The 23,422-nt window shown below is 41.1% G+C and overlaps 1 protein-coding gene across 7 annotated transcripts in view; it reads right to left on the reverse strand.

Moving 5' to 3' along the window:
- LOC140194958 (probable E3 ubiquitin-protein ligase HERC1) overlaps window positions 1–23,422 on the reverse strand; it is a 299,092-nt gene that overhangs the window by 84,189 nt on the left and 191,481 nt on the right. For all 7 annotated transcript variants that reach the window (XM_072252425.1, XM_072252428.1, XM_072252427.1 and 4 more), the window contains 7 exons: window positions 22,773–22,961; window positions 18,312–18,483; window positions 16,798–17,068; window positions 14,016–14,229; window positions 12,813–13,066; window positions 5,380–5,507; window positions 2,027–2,154 (listed from right to left, as the gene is read on the reverse strand). In XM_072252425.1, the coding sequence (XP_072108526.1) occupies window positions 2,027–2,154; window positions 5,380–5,507; window positions 12,813–13,066; window positions 14,016–14,229; window positions 16,798–17,068; window positions 18,312–18,483; window positions 22,773–22,961 (1,356 nt within the window). The remainder of the gene's footprint in view (window positions 1–2,026; window positions 2,155–5,379; window positions 5,508–12,812; window positions 13,067–14,015; window positions 14,230–16,797; window positions 17,069–18,311; window positions 18,484–22,772; window positions 22,962–23,422) is intronic.

A 23,422-nucleotide genomic window follows, 5' to 3' on the forward strand; every position in this document is an offset into this window, starting at 1 on the left:
TATTAACTTATTTAAATATAATATTTTGGTTTATGTGCAGTGTGTGATATATTTTGTGTGGGTGCACAATGGGTCGGGGCAACATTGCTTCATTTGGTTGTATATATGTACTGTCAGATGATTAGAAAAAACGAAGATAAATTTGCTAAGTAACGAGGTATTATTTAAAGGCAGAGGCAGTAGGAAATAATATCTTCTAAGATTCTTTAAAGCAATACCCATTCATTGCTTCCAAATATATAGGAACATATCTTTTGGCATAACCAGCCAGTTTTACTAAAAATAACTATTATATACAGAGGTAGAGTCCCAAACCTGAAACTTTAACTATTTTTCTTTCTAGGGCTGCTGCCCAGCCTGCTGAGAGCTTCTATCATTTTCTGTTTTTGTTTCAGATTTCTAGTACCTGCAGTTTTTAATTTAAAAAAAAATTCTCCCCACTCTTAAAGCTTCATATCAAAGATTAAAACTATTTAGAAATACCAATTCAGTATTAAACTTAGAGCAACTGTGCAACTATTATTTCAATTGTTGTTGTTGCTTGTGTTGTTCTGCTGAATATTGTGGGCATGCATTGTAGGCGCTGGAATGTGTAGCCACACATAGCCTCCAGCACATCCTTGGGTGTGTTGGTTGTTAATGCAAATAATGGATTTCACTGCACGTGAGAAATAAATCTGATTCCAAATCAACTTGCAAGTCTGTTGATGCCACAAACCTCATACATAAAAAGATAATAACAGAGAAGTAATAATGAAGGTTGGGGAAGTAGCCTTAAATTCCAACTTTAATTTCTAAAATGTGAAAATAAAAGTTTGTTTTTATAAGTTTGATATTTTACACTCATCTCCACATACAACACAACAACAGCCTTCCATGTGGAGTTCATGAGGACATTTCTGCCCATCAAAACTAATGCCATTTGCCCTCATTATGACAATATCCATTTATACCTTGCCTATTTGACCCTGTGCACGAATAGGCTTTAAAAATAATTTTATCTAATTCCACTGCCTTTTCTGAAAATGAATCCCAGAGTTTAAACACTCCCAGTGTAAAAAAAAGCTTAGATTTTGTGAAGTTAAACATGAGTAGAACATACACAGTAAACGACAGGACACTAACGAATGTTAATGAACACAAAGAGGGCCCAGGGAGTCCAAATTCATAGTTCCCTTAAAGTGCAACACAGGTAGATACAATGATGACGAAGGCACATGACACGTGTCAGTTCGTAGCATAGTATTTAAGGATTGAGACTTTATCTTTCAACTTTACAAAACACTAGTTCTGCACTTCTGGGCACCACACTGTAGGAAGGATGTGGTTGTGCTGGAGGGAACGTAGAAGGAATTCACCAGGATGAATTCCCTGGTGTGGAGATTTTATTTACTGGGAGAAGTTGGGCACATTTTCCCTTGATCAAAGGAGATTGAAGGGTGACCTGATAGAGGTACAGTATATAATATCATAAGCAGCAATAAATAGGGTGGATGGTCAAAATACTTTTTCCCATGTTAAATTTGTTAAGAAGACTGAACACAATAAAGGAAGACTGAAGATACATACTTTTAAAAATTAAGGAAGCAGTTGAGAAGGAAATCCTGAAGAAGATATTCATTTGAGTGAAAGTAAACCTCGAGTCATTGACACTGGTGAAGATATTAAGGAAATTTTTATTAATCAAGAATCTGGTTAATCATGAAATTCACTTCTGTAAAGAGAGGCTGAAGGGAATAGAATTGAGAAGTTAAGCAGAAGCTAGTGAAGGACAAGGGGGAAATGGACTAGGAGGATATGCAGATGTGCTTAGAAAAGGGAAAGTAAGATGAGATTCCGGTGCAGTACATATACCGGTATGGACCTATTACACTTAATGGATTATTCCTGTGCTTGAATGGACTTAAATTTTGCAATTGATTCAGGCTTTTAACATTTTGACATAAACACTGCATCAAAAAACATGAAAGTTATTCCGCAAAAGGAGAACAAAATTGCAAAGTAAATAGGCGATTAACCTGCTTACCATCAACTTGATAGATGTTGATGATTTTGTCTTGTGAAGCTGCTAAAAATCTGCCACTTGCACTCCAGTATACTGGAGACAGATTGAAGTCTCTTGTAGGGCTACAAGGTCTTTCCTTTGAATCCTCACTGGCATAAACATACAAGAAATGGGAAAAGAAGATTCATATTATCAAAAAAAACCCTCTCATATCAATATATAAACAAAACTAAATGGTAGACAAAATTCTGGGAAGGATTTTAATAAAAAAAAGCCACAAGAAAGAATCTTCTCTGGCCTTTATAAAATTAATAGGAAGAAGTGATTAAAATGATGATTTTAGATTAAAAGGTGCTGATCATAAAGGCTTGTGGATTGGGGAGTGAAGTGGAGGTACAGCAGAATTGTAGGCTGGAAATAGTGGACTGATCGGAACAATACATCAATGGTCATAACTAACATTGTACAGTATTCCAACAGTAATAGTGAGATTATGGGTTGGGCTTATGGGCCTGGAACCACACACCAAGGGCTATACAAAACTTCATTGAGGTACAGAAGATCCTGGGTGAAGCACAGGTTCAGTGGACCAAAATGTTCTGCATTGTGTGAAATACCTTAATGTGAAAGACAAGAAGAAAATATAATGCAGAATATACCAATTGAAATTTCTTGCTGCTTGGACACTTACTGAAAAGACAATAGTCTTCAAAATGTATTTTTCATTTAGAAGAAAGCTCTCATGGCAACATTTTACAGCATTTTAAAAAACATGCTTTTTGCACTTTCTTCCAAGATGGCAAACTAGTCCCTAGGTTACCAGCTCTAGGATAGACAGGTCCTCTGGATTCTCGGACAAGTCAGGTCACAGTCTGGTATGAAATAGGGTTGTGCATGATTTGATATTATGGGGCATGAAGTTTTTATCTTGGATTTTCATCAGAGTGTCTGCAGTGCTGCTCCTGATTACTAACTCCTTTTGAGCTTCTAAGTTTGAGTAGCTGCTGTGAACCACCTATGCTGAGGAACTGAGACTGGAGTCTAGATTTTAGACCAAGTCCCTACAGCCTTTTTGTTTTTTAAAAGTAGTATGTCATAATTATAGTCAAGGATCAGCCAATTTTCTTTTAATATGGGAAGTTTTGAAAGCATATGAAGTTTCCTGCAACTCACATACCAGATTGGTAAGATGGTCTAGAAGGACCAAAAGGAAATCAGAAGATTGGAATGGCAGAGGGAATAGGGTTAAATGAGCGGTAGGTTTATGGAGGAATCCAGCTAAGCTGCATTTATTGGGTTAAATCAGACTTGAGTAAATGCAGAGTAGATCTGCACCGGGTCCCTTTTTAAAAATATGTCTCCAGCGACTGTGTTCATTGCCTTGTCTCACATTAACTCTCCAGATTCTGATGAAGTGAGTTTGCTAAAGAGATTGCAATTGTTTGGAAGGAGGGCAGGGTGGGGTTCAATTTCTTAGCTTTTTTTTTATCCATTAGACCTAAAACCAAATATTTAACACAGAATGAATATTCATCCATCTGACACTTGCCCTCTGAATCAAGATCCAGTACTGTGCTGTACTGTTCTATTTAAGTTAAGGTGAAACCCTAGTACAATGAGGTTTCACCTGAAAGACCAATGCCTTGTCTGAATATTATCTTTCAGCTGAGGTATTGAAGATATATCCAAAGAACCTAAACAGAAAAAAAATCTTTCATGCCATTGCTTAAAGAATGGCAGGGGAATTATTGTTCCACTGCAACAATAATTGATAATTATCTCACTCCTGCTTGTGGGAACATTTGTGAAAACTGCCTGTCACAATACTTATTTAATTATTAATATACTATAATTATCATTAATTTGCGGTGAAATATTTTGGACATCAAAAAGTGCTACTTCCCTTACTAATCTTACTAGTTTAATAAGCTGGTGTTTTTTTTGTGCAAGTTATAGGGTGGTAGGGTTATACAGAACGGGACTAAAGACCACCTTGTCTGCAAAGATCATTACATATATATTTAAACTACTCCTATAACCATCTATACCATATTTTAAGTATTCATCTAAATACTTAAGTGCCATGACAGATATGCCTTCACCACCTCCTCAGGAAGTGCAATCCAGATTTCAATTACTCTCTCAGTAAAATATTTCCAAATCTTCTACCCCTTAAACTTCTGGTTATATACCTCATTTAAGGAGAAAAGCTTATCAAATCCTACCCCCTCTATATTTCTTTAATATATTGAAGGAGGTTATTTGGCTTATTGAGTCTATAATGACATGCAGAGAAATCTCGTTTGCACATTTTTTTCCTCATAATTGACTCTCCCCACATTCCCCTCAGTTGGGTCGCCTGCCTACATACTATGGGTAATTTTCAGTGGCCAGTGAACCTACCATCCTTTTGAGGGATGGAAGGAAACTGGAGCTTCTGGAGGAAACTCAGCTAATCGCATTTTGTGGTGCTTGCACGTTCTCAGTCACCAAGGAAAAGGACTGAATTACTGATCAAAATATATCGCAGCTCAGGAAACATTAGAGAAAAGTACGAGTTTGGAATTTCAACACTCGGCTGATTATTTTTTTGTCAGTTCCAGTGCTAGCAGGTCTTTGAAGTATTTCTGGTATATTCTGTTAGTACTTCAGACTAAGATCACTGTTTACTAATTCCAATAGTTTCTCTTGAGATACCTGAATCAATAACCAATAAGTTATCTCCAACCACCACCCCTACCCGTCCACTAAGTTCCTTTGCAATCAGCATCACTGAAATATATTTTCATGCCACTGTTGTGTGCTGCAGAAAAAAAAAAGCTCTTATTACAGCACTTTAAATGCTTGTTAGTTTAAAAGTGCTCAGGGATAATGTGAAGGGGACACCAAAGACCCTCTTGCTGATCTAGAGTACTGACACCAAGATCTTTTGCCTGGTCAGACCAAGCCCGAGAGGGTGCTAGTATAGAGGAGTTATAGAGAGTGGTGAAGAAATCCTCTTCTTTCTCCTTTGAAATTTTGAATGCTTATTCCTTGTGTTTTGGCTTCTCAATCATTTCCTGTGGTTCAAAGAGCGGTTCCACATAATGCAGATGAGGGAAATAAAACAGTGAATGTATTGCCTTTCAGGATGGGAAGTGGAGTTGATGAAGGGGCATTTGGAACAAAACTCTGATTAATGCTTGAACTAAAATGTATCTGTTCACGTTGAGAGAATATTTGGTAAACCAATTGTCCATTCACATTCATTTTTTGGCAAAGTACAATGACTGCCTAACTTGAGGATTTTACAAATTTGCATTTTCTAAAATAGTTCTAATATGTATGTATCATGAGACTAAGAAATGACAAGTCTTCAAACATTGCAAACATACCAAGTTTTAAAGCAAACTGTCTGTATTAATGCAACCGTATTTTTGGTTAAAGTCCACAGGCGAATGGTTCTATCCAGGGCACTTGTGGCTAGCAAACCCTTTGCAACTGACCAGGAAGAACTTGCAACCTGTTATTGAAATTAAAATAACCAGAGATTATAACTTGTTCAGTACTCTACAAAAAAGATTACTACCCTAAACTACATAAATAATACCTTTTCGCAAAATTTTCTCTTGTAAAATGTCATCTTTTTTAGCATTTATTTCACAACATCTTAAATTAGCTTATCTGAAGAAAAACATATTAAGCAGCTTTCAGTATGGAATGATTAAGCTTTATTTGATTTCTATGGAAATCTACAATCAATGGAAACACAAGAAAATCTGCAGATGCTGGAAATCGAAAGCAACACACAATGCCGGAGGAACTCAGATGGCCTGAGTCTTGAGTATCGGCCCGAAATGTGACTGTTTATTCTTTTCCATAGATGTTGTCCGGCTTGCTGAGTGCCTCCAGCATTTTGTGTGTGTTACAATTAATGGAAGCTTTGAGGCAAAGTATAAAGAGCTTGCTTCTTCTGAAGTATACAGTCTTCAGAGCAATTTGACTTTAAATCATCAATAATGTGCAAAATAAAGCTAAGCTTTACCACAGAAATCATTCAGGTAAATCAGGAAAGGGACAAATTGACAAGCATCTTATTCCAAAGCTCTCCCATTTTTAACCAATTTAATGATATTGATTTGCAGAGCATCTTAAACAAAATAATTCTATTGGAATTTTATTGTGACTGGTTACAGTAGAGATGAATCTAGATTTTGTTGGGAGAGGGAGGATGGGGGGAGTGGGAGGATGCGGGGGGAGAGGGAGGAAAAGATTTTGTTAGTGCAACTGCAGCTGCACAGACATTCACACTTCAAAATCTTGATGCACGGTTCATAACTTAATATTTTGAGATACAAATTTATGCTCAGAGTTCAAGGTGGAGATCGGCATCATCACAGGGTGCAATATCTCAGTGACACTGTTCTCCCTAGCCATGAACATCTCACTAAGTCTGCTGAACCAGAGTGCAGAGGGCCCAGAATGAATTCCGCTCAATGGCAAACACCTATCAGGGCATTCATGGATGACCTCAGTCACCACAGAATCAGTCCCAGGCTGCTGGTGGATTCTGCAGGGGCTCAAAAAGCTGGTGGAGTGGGCCTGGATGCATTTCAAACCAGCTAAATCAAGATCCATGGTGCTGAGGAAAGGGAAGGTGGAGAACAAGTTCCGGTTCAGCATCGCAGGCACAGCCATCCCAACCGTCACAGAAAAGCCAGTCAAGAGCTTAGGTAAAGTTTTTGACAGCTCTTTAAGGGACATGACACCCATTCAGGCGATCTGTACCAAGTTGGATGGCTGGCTGAAATCTGTGGACAAGTCTGGCCTTCTGGGAAGTTTAAAGCCTGGGTGTATCAGCATGGCATTCTTCCCAGAATCCTGTGGCCTCTCCTCGTCTATGCAGTTCTGATCTCGACAGTTGAAACCTTAGAGAGGAGGATTAGCAACCACCTCAGGAGATGTCCGGGGCTGCCAAAGAGCCTGAGCAGCATCGCACTCTATGGACATCACAACAAACTGCAACTGCCCTTCAAATCCTTGGAGGAAGAATTCAAGGTAACAAGAGCCAGAGAAGCGCTACAGTATAGGGACTCAAGTGACCCGAAGGTGGCTAGAGCAGGGATCCAAGTAAGTACTGGCAGGAAGTGGAGGGCAGAGGAAGCTGTTCAGGAGGCAGAGGCGAGGCTGCGTCACAGGAGGCTGGCGGGAGCGGTCACAAGAGGTCGAGCTGGGCTAGGATCCTTTCCAACTCCCCAAATGGACACCAGAGGGAAGGAAAGGCATCGTCTAGTTCAGGAGGAGGTGAGAGCAGTAGTGGAGGAGATGAGAGCCTGCAAGGCGGTGGGAATGAAGCAACAGGGAGCTTGGACAAGATGGGAGAATGCGGTTGAGAGGAAAGTGACCTGGGCTGAGCTTTGGAAAGCCGAACCACACCGTATCCAATTTCTCATCCAGGCAGTGTACAATGTGCTTCCAAGCCCGTCAAACCTGCACACATGGGGCAAGGCAGAGTCATCTGCGTGCCCAATGTGCTCCAAGCAAGGAACCCTGAAGCACACATCAGCAGCTGCGCAAGGCGCGTGTCCAGAGGCATCAGTAGACGTATGTACACAGCTGCTAGGAAGTGAACACGTCTCTTATTTTAGTACACAACAATACATAGTACTTGGTACACTACTCAGCATTCATAGAAACCTACTACAGATTGAGCACTTTTTATCTATAATGCTTGAGGCCAGAAGTATTTCAGATTTTGGAATATTTGCATCTGTATAATGAGACACTTTGGGATGGAACTCAAGTCTAAACATGAAATCCATTTACATTACATATACAGTTTATACATAGACCCTGAAGGTAGTTTTATATAATACATTTAAATGAGCCAGCTCTATCATTTGCACTGATTTCTGTAGTATCCAGGTCATCTTCAAGGAGCTGTGCCTCAGAAAGGACCTCTGCCACCAAGGACATGCCCTCTTCTCACTGCTACCATCAGGAAAGAGGTACAGAAGCCTGAAGGCACAAATTTAGTGATTCAGGAACAGCTTCTTCCCCATCTGCCATCTGATTTCTGAATGGATATTGAACCCATGAACACTATCCCACTCAACAAGACATATAAAAGTTGCTGCCTGGCCTGCTGCATTCACCAGCAACTTTTATGTGTGTTGCTTGAAATTCCAGCATCTGCAGATTTCCTCGTGTTAACACTACCCCACTGCTTTTTTTTATTTCTATTTTTTGCACTACTTAAAATAAAACTACAGGTGTCCCCTGCTTTTCGAACGTTCGTTTTACAAAACCTCACTGTTACGAAAGACCTAAATTAGTACCCTGTTTTTGCTTTCAGAAGGTGTTTTCACTGTTACGAAAAAAATCAGCACGTGAAAAAAAATCAGCGCGCGATAAAAGTCAGCGTGCGCCCTGAGCAGCCGCTCTCCCCTGGATTTGGAACGGCTTTCTCACCGGCATTGCTGAAACTCGTGCCTGTGAGCAGCCGTTAGCAAGATGAGTTCTATGGTGTCGGAAAAGCCTGAAAGAGCTCGTAAGGGTGTTACATTTAGCGTAAAACTAGACATAATTAAGCGTTTCGATCGTGGTGAACGAAGTAAGGACAATGTGAGTTTGGCTTGTGGAAGCTGACAAAGGTGATGTTGAAGAGGTTTTGGCATCCCATGACCAGGAACTGATAGATGAAGAGCTGATGCAATTGTAAGAGGAAAGGATAACAATCGAAACCGAATGCAGTAGCGAAATGAACGTGAAGCAACTGTGTGAGATTTTCGCTGCAATGATAAAGTACGACTTTAATTTTGAAAGGGTACGTGTCTGTTTAGGGGATATTTGCAGGATGGTTCGAGTGCTTACAAAGAACTGTATGATAGAAAAATGCGCGAGGCTCAGCAGTCAAGCAAGCCTTCCACATCAGCCACAGCAGACGAGAAACCTCGACCTTCGACATCGAGGGGGGCAGTCATAGGAGAAGATGAGCTGCCTGCTCTAATGGAAACATACGAGACCCCAGTGTCCCACCAGCTCAACCCCCGGGCCATGGACAGATACCGATTCGCGGAGAACGCAGCAGTAGCCGGGAGGCACACAGCACATCTTTAAGAAAAAAGCCGAAATAAACAATGCTAGTTAATTAGGTATCACTCGACATGTTATTGTCGGCCCAGATCAGAGGCGATGCAATTGGCAATCAGCACTGATCTGGGCCAACAATTACGTGTCGGGCGGCACCTAATTAATTAGCATGTTTATTTCAGCTTTTTTCTTAAAGATGTGCTGTGTGCCTCCCGGCTACCGCTGTACCCCTGCATGCTTTGCGGATCGGTATCGGTCGGTGGCCCGGAGGGTGGAGGGGGGGGCCACTGCACCACCCCAACCTGCGAAGACTCAGTCTAACACACCATCATCAGTGTGCTCGGCGCTGTCCCGATTCCCGTAAGTGATACTACACTGTACATACATTATTTCTACTTTATATTGGCTGTGTATTTTTATGTGTTATTTGGTATGATTTGGCAGCTTCATAGCTTAAAGGTTACTGGAGAGCGCTTGTGCCATGTTTTTGCCAACAGCGCTTGCGTGAGATTTTGGCTTCGGAGAACAGTGCCGGCGATGATTGCGGAGAAGTATTTCTACTTTATATAGGCTGTGTATTTATCATATCATTCCTGCTTTTACTATATGTTACTGTTATTTTCGGTATTATGTGTTATTTGGCATGATTTGGTAGGTTATTTTTGGGTCTGCGAACGCTCACAACATTTTCCCATATAAATAAATGGTAATTGCTTCTTCGCTTTATGACATATCGGCTCATGAACCATTTCATAGGAACGCTCTACCTTCGGATGGCGGGGGAAACCTGTATTTTAAATATATATTTACTCTAATTCACAGATTCTTTTTCCCCTCTATTATTATGTACTGCATTGTACTGCTACAACAAAGTTAAAGAAATTTCACCACATATGCTATTGATATTAAACCTGATTCTGACCTTGGCTGCCCAGGTGGACAGTCAGTGGCTGTTTGGCATTGCCATCATTCCTGACTATGAACTTATGCAGACTTTGTCATATGCTTGTTCATCATACATATGTACTGATGTAGCTGTTCAGCATTAGACTTCATCAGCAATGACTTTTGCAAACTCTATGAACTCTGCTGCTTCATGATCAGCAGGGGCTTTATCACTACAAATCTTTAACAATCTAATACTCTGCCTTTTCATAAATGTCTGCAACCAGCCTGCCAAATATTCACGATTACCTTCAGTTTTCAGTCCATCATAGATCTTTGCTTGTTTCATGATCAGCATCCCATTAAATAGTTTATGTTCACTCCAACACTGATGAATCCGCTCTTTCAATACAAGGTCAACATCTTCATATTTCTGCTTTATGCAGTGGTTTTCATTTTTTATTAACTTCTGTACACATGTGAGGTTACTTTCATAATTGTCTGTGGTGTGCTGATAACGGTGCATCGCCTGGGAACCTTCCCATCACCTTATAGGATTTTCCATTTGTGATGTCATGTCGGCACTCAAAAAATTTCAGATTTTTGAGGTTTTCAGAGTTTGGAATTTTGATAAGGGGTGTATTGGCCAAAAGGAACTATACTCTACAAATTAATCGATTTGAATGATTCAAGGACAGTGGAAGTAGACAAAAAAAAAACTACAGTTTCAAATTAGTGGATTTGGATGAATCAAGGACAGGGGAATCAGAAACAGAATCTGGTTTATTATCACCTGCATATGTTGTGAAATTTGCTTGTTAACTTAGAGGCAGCAGTTCAATGCAATAGATAATATAGAAGAAAAAAATAATAAATCAGTAATCAATTACAGTATTCGTATACTGAATAGATTAAAAATCATGCAAAAACAGAAATAATATGTAATGAAAAGGTGAGGTAGTGTTCAAGGGCTCAATGTCCATTTAGGAATCAAATGGCAGAGAGGAGAAAGCTGTTCCTGAATCGCCGAGTGTGTGCCTGACGGTAACAGTGAGAAAAGGGCATGCCCTGGGTGCTGGAGTCCTTAGTAATGGATGCTGCCTTCCTGAGACACTGCTCCTTGAAGATGTCCTGAGTACTTTGTAGGCTAGTACCCAAGATGGAGTTGACTAAAATTACACTCCTCTGTAGCTTCTTTCGGTCCTGTACAGTAGCCCACCCATACCAGACAGTGAAGCAGCCTGTCAGAATGCTTTCTACTGTACATCTATAGAGGTTTTTGAGTGTATTTGTTGACATACCAAATCTTTTCAAACTCCTAATTAAATATAGTCGCTGTCTTGCCTTCTTTATAACAGCATCGATATGTTAGGACCAGGTTAGGTTCTCAGAGATCTTGACACCCAGGAACTTGAAACTGCTCACTCTCTTCACGCCAGATCCCTCTATGAGGATTTGTATGTGTTCCTTCATCTTACCCTTCCTGAGGTCCACAATCAGCTCTTTTGTATAACTGACGTTGATACCAGGTTGTTGCTGCAGCACCACTCCACTAGTTGGTATATCTCACTCCTTTACACCCTCTCGTCACTACCTGAGATTCTACCAACAATGGTTGTATCATCAACAAATTTATAGATAGTATTTGAGCCATGCCTAGCAACACAGTCATGTGCATTAAGAGAGTAGAGCAGTGGGCTAAGCACACACTCCTGAGGTGCGCCAGTGTTGGTTGTCAGTGAGGGGGATATGTTATCACCAATCTGCACAGGTTGTGGTCTTCCAGTTAGGAAGTCAAGGATCCAATGGCAGAGGGAGGTACAGAGGCCCACGTTCTTCAGGATTGGGGGAATGATGGTATTAAAGCCTGAGCTATAGTTGATGAACAGCAGCCTGATGTAGCTGCTTTTGTTGTCCAGGTGATCTAAGCCATGCGGAGAGCCATTCAGATTGCATCCAGTAAGAAGGTGATCCAGGTCGGCCTTGAGCCAATGGGATGGAGATCCATTAGTTCAATTGATGAGTAGCACTGTAAGAGTCAGGAGCTTCAAATACATAATGGTGATAACTTTCCAGAGACCAACCATTGAGGAGGATCCCACAGACATGTGGAGATCAGGATCACAAGGCCAGCGTAGACTCCTTTCCTGGGTAATACCTTTTCTCCTCATTGACTGTTCATGGACAGTCTGGTAATTAGTGGACTTGGATGGATCAAGGACAGGGGAAGCAGACAAACTAATTGTCTTTGCTTCCCATTTTGTGAACTCTGAACTGATGCTTGCTCTGGGATAATCTAATCAGAGCAATTGAATGTGGACACAAGGAGCTTCAGGTAATGACCTGCTAAATCTGAGACCATTCTCAGACAAACAGCTATTTATTATGTAATGTGCCAGACCTACCAAAGGTAGTTAGTTTGTGAACCCACATACATGCATTTTAGTTGAGGTTACTTGTTGATAAATACAGATTCTCTCTGTGCCTCTCTGATCATTGTTACTAAGGGGTAGATCTTTAACACAGGGTGCTCAACCTCTATTTCATAAGTTGTTTAATAATTATTATTTTTATGACCTCCAAGAAAGACAAGAAAAAACTTCAAATTTAGGTTCTTGATGCAAAAAGAGTTTTTCAATTCCCTGTACTACCTAGCATAGAACATAGAAAAACATAGAAAAGCCTACAGCACAATACAGGCCCTTCGGCTCACAATGCTGTGCCGAACATGTACTTACTTTAGAAATTACCTAGGGTTACCCATCGTCCTCAACATTTACACACTACTTTGCATCATAATGTAAATCTGGACCAGAAATCACGTTAAAATAGCGAAAAAATGAAAGCATACCCGGTTCTCATGCGCTTCCAGCTTAACAGTGGGGCATTTCCGAAGATCCCCTGCCAGGTCTGCGTAAGTTTGAGGTCTGAACTGATTGTTCCTTTCTGTGGTAGATAAGACCTGCACTAGATGTTGTGCGGCCCACTGCCGATGTCCAGAACTCAGTCTCACGGACAGGCAACAAGCTGCAAGCGCGTTGGCCAGTTCCAAGGGTCCAATATGTGATGATGAGAACGAATATGCAGATGAGGAAGGTGGAGTATCTGGAAAAGATTTAAACAAGTACCTTCAACACAGAATTATTGAATAAAATCTCTAAATTGTTCAGCAAAGAAAGGAGCCAACTGAGTCAGAGTGGCAGGGCATGGAAACAGGTTCTTTCGCCCAACTTGTCCATGTATGAAGTAGAAGCTATTTCCCTTGTCAACTGGGAAGCTCTGGCTTTGGCCCCCCGATCTTTCAGATTCTCTTGTGGGAATATGCCAAGCAGATGGTATGATATTGCCAATCTTAGATTTCACTTTACATTGGACAGATCACTGCTCATTTCACTGAAGGTGAAGCTTCCTCTATTAAAGAGGTTCTTTTTTATATTGTTCCCTGCCTTTCTCTACAGCCATTCCAAATCTCATGACACAGATTGTTCAGCAAATTTTTCTCCACTAAAAAATTCTAATTCCTCAGAATAAAGTCCAGCAATACCTCCTTTCTCAGTTTCAATGAGATGTTCTTTTATTCCAATAATATCTAGTGAATGCAGGTCTAGTTTATCATTCCCCCCTCATGTGATACTGCTACCATTCTAGATATCAGTATGGTGATTTGTCACTGCAGTCCCTCTATGGCAGGTGTATTCTTTCTTAGGTGAGGATATCAGAATTGTGCACCATGCTCCAGTAATGCTCTCACTAATGCCCTATATAATTGCTGTCAGGCATTCTTGTTCCTATACTCAAAACCTCTTGCAGTGAAGGCCAATCTAGTACACTTCTTTTAAATTACTTGCTTCAGTGATTGAAATCAAACAATACTGCTTCATTGTCTGATACTGCTTTCAGTACTTTGGGTATTAACCTGGAAAGGCACAGACCTGATCATTTAAAAAACCTAACACTTTACAGAACTTGGTATGAAATCATTAAAATGCAGAATGCTACTAAAAATATCTCGTGACAGCTAATTCAAAATACAATGAACTCTGACACTCCCTACCTTTAGACTCTGCTTCCTCTTTGTCACGACTGGATTGATGTCGAAAACGTTTCTCAGTAAGCAATGCTACCAAGGCTTGGGTTACCAGAAATTTGGGATAGCCAGAAAGTTTGTTATCTTTTGCTGATCTACGGAAAACTTGAAGCACCCTGTTCTTTTGCTGCACGCCACGAATTATGCCTACATGTAGGCCTGTTGCAGCAGCAATTAAATCCTTGGGAAAGAAAAAATTAGAAAAGAGATGTTTAAATTGCTTTTAATATCTAAGCAACACAAACCTTCACAGAATTTAACACAGTTACTTATAAAGATACTTACTTAAGTACGTTGTTTATTACTATAATTAAGCCTATGATGTTTGATGACATTTATACATTCCAAACCAAAACACTGCAATAAGTGTTGAAACAGATATTGGTAGGCTAAGAAAGTAGGCATGAAGTTGGCAGATAGGATATAAAGTGGTAAACTGTGAACTAATTTACTTTGGAAGGAAGAATAATAAAGTCGGATATTACTTAAATCAAGTGAGACTACAACTTTTCGCATTTCAAAGGGATCTACAGGCTCTAGCAGGCAAACCAGTATCAGCAGACAAAGCAGGTAATTAACACAGGTAGTGGAATGTTGTCTCTTATCACAAGAGGCATAGAGTGTCAAACTAGGGAAGTTCTGATGTACCTTTACAGAGTGCAGGTGAGACAACACCTAGGATATTAGGCATAATTTTGATCTTTGCATTTATTGAAGATGAGCTTGCAGTGGAGGCTGTGTAGGAAAGATTTATTAGATTAATTCCTGGGGAGAAGTGTGAAGCAAATTAAACAGATTGAATTTTATTGAAATATAGAGGAGTCTGAGGGATGTTGACAGGGTAGACACAAGGATGCCATTTCCCCTAGAAGGGATATCTAGAACCAGGGCCACAGCTTCAGAATAAGGGGTCATCCACTTTAAACAGAGGAGAAGAAATTTCTTCGCTCAACAGAATCATACTTTACGATCCTGGAAAGCGTGGAGCAGGGGGAACTCATCAAATAAATTCAAGGTAGAGACTGACAAGCATATAAGATTGAGCAGAGCAGGAAAGTACACTCTTCAGTAAGTTATACAGCATGAAAACAGGCCTATCCAGCCCAGGCACCCATTTAGACAGTTCATTTTTATTTTTTGTGCATTCCTATCTACTCCTTCCAGGTTAAACTATCCATTAGAAGCAATTTACCGTGTTTAATAAATCTACCAACCTACGCATGTTTGGGTGTGGAAGAAAACCAGAGCACCCAAAGTTCAAGGGGAGAATGTGCAATCTCCCTGCAGAGAGCACTGGAAGCCAGGATTGAACCTAGGTTGCTGAGCTGTGAGGCAGCAGCTCTACCAGCTGTACCACAGTGTTCCCTAGGACTGGATTAGCCAAGAAGATCAACCATGATATTGCACAGATTCATGGGGCTGATTGCCCTCTCCCATCATTTCCTATATTCTTATTTCCTCCTGTCTATCACTGAGGCCTAACCATCTTCACCTGTTGCATTAAAAGGTCAGCAGTAGCGACATTTCACAGATGATTGCACAATATTCAGTAATACTCCAGACAGTAAACCATGCCATGCCTACAGGCAAGCAAGGCCTGCGTGACATTTAAGAATGAGCTGTTAAGTGGCAAGTAACATTCATACCATGAAAGTGCCAGGCAATGAACATCTCCACAAGACACAAGAGAGCATCTAACAACTTAGCCTTGATACTGAATGACATTACCATTATCGACATTCTGTGGGTATCATGCCGGATAACCACAGTGGCCACACACCTGGTCAGAGGTTGGGTATCCTGTGGCAAATAACTAACCTTTGACAACACAAAGCCTTTCCATGATTTACAGGAAATCAGTAGTGCAACGGAATACTCTCCACTTCCCTGTATGAGTGCAGTTCTAACAACTACTCAGAATCTCAATACTATAGCTTGCTTGAACAGCACTTGCCAACTATTCTGAATGTTCACTTGTTCCATGACCAGTGTATGTTATGATCTACAGATGCAATGCAGTTACTTGATAAACTATTCCAACAGCACTGTCCAAACCAAATCAGGAATTAGTTACTTTCCACAGCATACACAGCCTCTGATGGGTTCTTGAAGCCACAGCATTAATGTGATTAGTCCAGTAGAGATTCTAGTCAGAGGTGATCCCCTAGGATGTTGCTGGGTCTAAATCCTGAAACTCCCCATCTTGTCCAGAAAACTGAAAAGTATCTAAAAGATTACTTATCACTAAATTCTCAAAGACTGTGTGGGATAAGTAATACATGCTGGCCTACCAGCAAAAATCACATCCTGAAAAACGAATAAAATAATGCTTCCAAATTTCAAAGAATATTGGTTATAAATCTGAGTAACATATTAAAAGAACTGTGGTACCTGCCATTAAAGATTGCATGCACAAATATAGTATTGCCACAAATAATTTAAATTTAATATTGTAATTTAATATAATTACTAGAAATTACAAATAAATTGTAAATTGTAAGACTATCATTAAACTTAGAAGAAAAATCTTTACCTAGGAAATATAACAGATCACTTTATAATAAAACAAGTCAAAATAGTATTTATTTACATTTAAAAATTGAAAATGCTACACCTAGCAGATATCAGGCAAACTGCTGAATCAAAGATTCACTCCTAGGTACACAGAGCTGAGACTGTGTGTTTCCTGATCTGCATTGCCTGCAGCATGTTCTATATCATTTACAGGTCGTTTTGCTCCTCCCATTACCTGAGTACAGACATTAACCAATGCCCTGTAAGCTGAGGGGCTGTTTGCAATTAGACAGCCAATAGCTGAGCTCATATATGTTAAGCAGGAGGTTGTACTCCACGTTGTTCCTTTTGAAAGTCTAAATGGAGCACTTGAATATAAATGCTCTGTTCCACTACTGGCCATCTGAGCCCTGCCTCCAGCTGCAAGGCACATCAATCGAACCAAGGTACGGATGTCAGTTAATCCAAGAGCTTCCAGTCCACTTGTCTGACTGCATATAGATCCACTGTAAAGGCATATTTTGAAAGAGAGATATTTTACCAAAATGTTACAATTGTTACATACTTTAATACATTGTAAGAAACTTTAAGTAGCAGTGGAGGATTGAACTGATTATGTTGCCCAATAAATTTTAAATTTGGTTTTGCTTTACCATGCTTCTAAATCATTTAGTTTCCATTTCTCTGAACCATGCAGTTTGATCACATTAAGTATAGGTATTCTGTATACATTTAAGAACCTTCCCATCATAAATGTGTCACAAAGTTCTTCATAAGAGAGGGCAAACACGAGGAAATCTGCAGGTGCTGGAATTTCAAGCAACACACATAAAAGTTGCTGGTGAACGCAGCAGGCCAGGCAGCATCTCTAGGAAGCGGTACAGTCGACATTTTGGGCCGAGACCCTTCATGAGGACTCCTGACAAAGGGTCTCAGCCTGAAACGTCGACTGTACCTCTCCCTAGAGATGCTGCCTGGCTTGCTGCGTTCACCAGCAACTTTTACATGTATTGCTCGTAAGAGAGGGTCTATCTTTCCTTAAGAATTAATGCCATTATCATTTATTCATTCTCACAGCACTAGTATTCCTGAGAAAAGCAGAGATTACTAATGGGCAGAAGATTTAACTGTACCAATTTATTCCAACTCCAAACTGCTGTAACTGGTCAGAGACAGGGTATTTGATGTTGTGCAGTTCATCCCTTGACTCCATTTGCAAATGATGCATCAGGAGTGCGATGGAATTCTCTCCACTTAGCTAGATGGCAAGCTACACAGTATGTTGATTAATTTTTACCATTTGTTTTAAATGCTGAGATCAAAAGACCTGGATGGCCTTGTATGTGATTCACTGAAAACTAATAGGCAGGTTTAGTAAGCAATTAAGGCAGCAAATAGTAAAATGGGTTTTATTGCAATTAGAATGGAATACAAGTGTATGGATAGAGTCCCCGTGAAACCTTGCACTTCATCAGGTATCTCTACCCAAGGAAGGTTCCACACCGTGATAGAGGAAGTGCAAGCATTGACCAATTTCAGGAATGGAGGGTGTGTTATGGAAGGAAATTAAGCAGACTGGGCCTATAGTTTAGAAGCATAAGAGTGATCTCATTGGAATACATAAAATATTCTTACGTTATTTATAATGTAATAATATTGATTCAATGGAATTGACTTTTACAAAATAAATCAAATATGATTTCATCAGTAATCATTAAACACTCAGAAACTGTATAGTTTCTAACATACCTCACAGAGATAAGTGATAAAGCTTTCATAACCATGGTGTGTGCTAAAAGAATTTGCATTGCCGTTGTGATACGTTGGAGAGCAAGAACTCTCTCTTTGGTGTCTCGAAGAATTGCAGCTTGCTCACCCAAAGTTAGTCTAAAGTACGTTTTCTCATCAAACTTGTTCACACCTAACAATGGAAACATGTTAAAATACCTTCACATTGTACTTCAATACTATAGCACACATTGAAATCAGATTCAATTTCTTCCATCACAAGAGAAAATCTTCTACTACTTCCATGCAGCTCTCATAATCTGTTTAGAGAAAGCTATTAGGCTTAGGAACACACTCCTTAATCTTTTGGTCATATGAGTTAGTGGATGTTGGCAGGGAAGGAAGCAGTGGGAGGCACATATTCTTTGTTTCTTTTGTCAATTTTAGAAGAAAACCCATCAATTAAGATGAAGTGTGGTGAAAATGTGCAGAAAGCTAACAGTGCCAACATCTTGGAGGATCTCACTTGGACTCATCACATTGATGGAATCATAAAGACAGCACCCCAGTTGGTCTGAAATTCCATCAGGAATTTGAGGAGATTCGATATATTACCAAAGACTCTTGAAAATTTCTACAGGTGTACGGCAGAGAGCATTCTGTCCAGTTTCAATACTTGGCACTCACAGTATCACAAAAGGCAACTGAGGGCTGTAGAATCAGCCAGCTCTATCTTGGGCACAACACTGCATACCATCGAGAACATCTTCAAGAGGTGATGCCTCAATGAAGCGGCATCCATCATGAAAGGCCTTCGCCACCCAGGACGCTGTCTTCTCATTACCATCATCAGGGAGGAGGCCAAGGAGTCTGAAGACCCACACCGAATGTTTTACGAACAATACTCTTCCCCTCCAACATCAGATTTCTGTATGGTCAGTGAATGCAAACCCCGTCACTCTTCTTTTTCACTATTTATATATTTTTGTAACTTACGGCAATTTTTATGTCTTGTACTGTACTGCTGCTACAACACAACGTATCTCACCACGTATGTCAGTGATAATAAACCTAATTCTGATTACATTTTCTCAATAATGCAACAGGCATTTTTTAAACTCTGCCCCTGGTGTTACCAAGTCATAAGAGTCATGGAGACATAGGGAAGTACAGCTCACGAACAGCCCATCTAGTCTATGCCGAAAGCGTTTAAACTGCCTTCTCCCATCAACCTGCACTGGGTCCATAGCCTTCCATACCCCTACTGTTCATGTACTTATCCAAACTTCTGTTAAATGTTGAAATTGAGCTTGCATGCACCACTTGTGCTGGCAGCTTATTCCACACTGCCACGACCTGCTGAGTAATGAAGTTTCCCCTTGTGTTCCCCTTAAACTTTTCACCTTTTACCCTTAATCCACACCCTCTGGTTGTAGTCCCATCCAACCTCAGTGGACAAAGCCTGCTTACATTTACCGTATCTATACCCCTCTTACGTCTATCAAATCTCCTCTCAACCTTCTACATTCTAACCTATTCAATCTTTTCTTATATCTCAGGTCCTCCAGTACCGGCAACATCCTTGTTAATTTTCTCTGTACTCTTTCAACTTGATTTACATCCTTCCTTTAGGTAGGTGCCAAAACTGCACATAATACTCCAACTTAGGACTCATCAACATCTTATACAACTTCAACACAACATCCCATCTCCTCTACTCAGTACATTGATTTATAAAGGCCAATGTACCAAAAGCTTTCTTTATAGCTCTATCTGCCTGTGACACCAGTTTCAATAAATTATGGACAAGTATTCCCACATCCCTTTGTTCCACCACACTCCTCAGTGCCCTACTATTCACTGTGCAAAATCTACCCTGGTTGGTCCTACTGAAGTACAACACCTCACATTTGTCTGCATTAAATTCCATCTGCCATTTTTCCAGCTGATGCAGATCCCTCTTCAAGCCATGACAGCCTTCCTTGCTGTACACTACACCTCCAATCTTGATGTCATTTGCAAATTTGCTGATCCAGTTAACCACATTATCATCCTGATCATTAACAAACAACAAAGGACCCATCACTGATCCCTGTGGCACACCACTTAGTCACAGGCCTCCAGTCAGCGAAACAACCACTTATTACAACTCTCTGGCTTCTCCCACAAAGATAATGTCCAACGAATTTACCACCTCATCTTGAATGTCAAGCAACTGAACCTTCTTGACCAACCTCCTATGTGCGACCTTGTCAAATACCTTGCTAAAATCCATGTTGACAACATCCATTTCCTTGCCTTCATCCACTTTCCTGGTAACTTCCTCAAAAAACTCTGTAAGGTTGGGTTACACATGACCTACCACACACCAAGCCATGCTCACTATTCCTAACCAGTCCTTGTGCATCCAAATACTTAGCTATCTGCCCCCTTAGGACACCTTCCAATAACTTTCCCAAAATTGATGTCAGACTCACGGCCTATAATTTCCTGGTTTATGTTGACAGCCTTTTTTAAACAGCAGAACAACAGCTATCCTCCAATCCTCTGGTACATTTCCTGTCGCAGCATTGATGGAAAAGAATACAGTCGACGTTATGGGCCGAGATCCTTCATCAGTACACTTTCTTATTTTCAGTTCCAACTATAACACCTCACTAGATGAGTTCTCCAGTCTGTCCTGACTGAGCACTGCCATGACATTTTCCTTGACTAATAACACCACCTTTCCTCCTTTAATACCTCCTGCTCTGTTATGCCAAAAACAACAGAACCCCGGAATATTGAGCTGACAATCCTGCCCCTCCTGCAACCAAGTCTCAAGAATGGCTGCAATGTCATAATTCCAGGTGTTGATCCATGCCCTGAGCTCATCTGCCTTTCCTATGATACATGCATTGAAGTATAAACAGCTTAGGACAGTTGTCACACTTTGCTCCATCCTTTGATTCCTGACTTTGTCTGAGATCTTACCAACATCTCTCTCTGCAGCATTCACAACATGCTGGAGGAACTCAGAAGGTCGGGTAGCATCCATGGAAACGATCAATCAACGTTTCAGGCTGGAACCCTTCGTCAGAACTGAAGAGGGAAGGGGCAGAGGCCCTATAAAGAAGGTGGGGGGAGGGTGGGAAGGAGAAGGCTGGTAGCTTCCAGGCCTAGACCCTCTCCACTAACTGTTCTGGCACTCTGATGTCCATCTCCCTGCAACTCTAGTTTAAACTTCACCATGCAGCATTAGCAATGGTCTCCCTCCAGTTAAGGTGCAAACCGTCTCTTCTGTACAGGTCCTACCTTCCCTGGAAGAGAGCCCAATGATCTAAAAATCTTATGCCCTTCCCCCTACACCAACTCCTTAACCATGTATTAAACTGTATAATCTTTTCAGTTCTGACCTCACTGGCACGTGGCACAGGTAGCAATTCTGAGATCAAAACCCTGGAGGTCCTGCCTTTTAACTTAGCACCCAACTCCCTTTGCAGAACCTCATCACAGGTCCTAGCCATGTCATTGGTACGTACATGGACCAGGACATCTGGCTGCTCACCCTCCCACTTGAGAATGCTGAGGACTAAACCTGAGATGTCCCAGGTCCTGTCACTCAGGAGGAATCATACATAGAAACATAGAAAACCTACAGCACAATACAGGCCCTTCAGCCCACAAAGCTGTGCCGAACATGTCCCTACCTTAGAACTACCTAGGCTTACCCATAGCCCTCTTTTTTCCTAAGGTCCATGTACCTATCCAGGAGTCTCTTAAAAGGCCCTATCGTTTCCACCTCCACCATCACCGTCGGCAGCCCATTCCACGCATTCAGCACTTTCTGTGTAAAAAACTTACCCCTGACATCTCCTCTGTACCTCTGCACTATCCGGGAATCTCGTTCTCGCCCACAGAACCTCCTTTCCATTCCCCAAAATAATGAATCCCCTATCACCACAGTGTGCCTCTTCTCCCCTCCCCTTTCCTTTGAGTCACCAAGCAGACTCAGTGCCAGAGACCCAGCCGCAGTGACTTACCTCTTCTAGGTTATTCACACCTCCCCCCTGACAGTATCCAAAGTGATATACCTGTTGCTGAGGGGGATGGCCACAGGGGTACTCTGCATTGGCCCCTTAACCCCTTTCCCCTTCCTGTCACCCAGTCTCCTGTGTCCTGCACCTTGAGTGTAATTGCCTCTCTAAATATCCTATCCATTATCGCCTCAGCTTCCCGAACGATCTGGAGTTCATCCACTTCCAGCTCCAACTCCTTATCACGGATCGTTAGAAGCTGCAGCTGGATGCACTTCTTGCAGGTCTCCCTGCCTTCCCACAAGTGTGTACTGCATTTCATTAAGGGAGTTTGTAAGTTTTTCAAACTGCCTGTAGCAATCTATAAGCAGTTGCAACTAGAGACAATGCTGTGCTTCTGGACTCCAAAGTCTTCACGAGGACACTGGCAAATATATCTTAGATATATTAAAATAGTTTCTATTACCTTTCTTTAAAAGTGCCTCTTCTGTATTATCAGTCATAACTGAAGCTCCAAGAGGATCCTGTTCTGGAAATTGGACCGGATCGGGAATCAATTTGCTATCACTTAAACCAAGTGGCTCAGCTAATGAAGCAAAATCTTCCAGTCCTGTAAATTGCCCTTTTCTTTCAACATCTAATATATCCCAGACCTCTGAAAAAAAGAAATGAATACCCAAGTCTTATACATCAATGTGTTAATTAAAAATAGCTAGAATATATATTGGAAACTGGTGGCGTAGTGGCATCAGCGCTGGACTTGGGGGCGAGAGGTCCTGAGTTCGAATCTGGCCAGCTCCCTTGCACGCTCTCCATCCGTGCCTGGGTTGAATGTCGAGCTAACAACTCGACCTCGTAAAAACAAACCTGGAGAGGGATGGGCTCCGCCAGGTTTCAGATGCCCAAGACACGCCGTACGATACGCATACCGCAAAGATCGGTACAAAAGCTTGTCATGACCGCGCCCTAACGACGCCACCAGGAGTTAAGGGCGTGCGTGTGCACACACACACACGCAGAATAGGGGTTATGTCTACAGAGCCAGTGTTCTGCTCTGGATGTCAGATTTAGAATTTCCACGAGACTCCCAAACTACGCGATGGTGACATCTGTTGC

The sequence above is a fragment of the Mobula birostris genome, chromosome 3, assembly GCF_030028105.1.
Source record: "Mobula birostris isolate sMobBir1 chromosome 3, sMobBir1.hap1, whole genome shotgun sequence".
Taxonomy (NCBI): Eukaryota; Metazoa; Chordata; class Chondrichthyes; order Myliobatiformes; family Myliobatidae; genus Mobula; species Mobula birostris.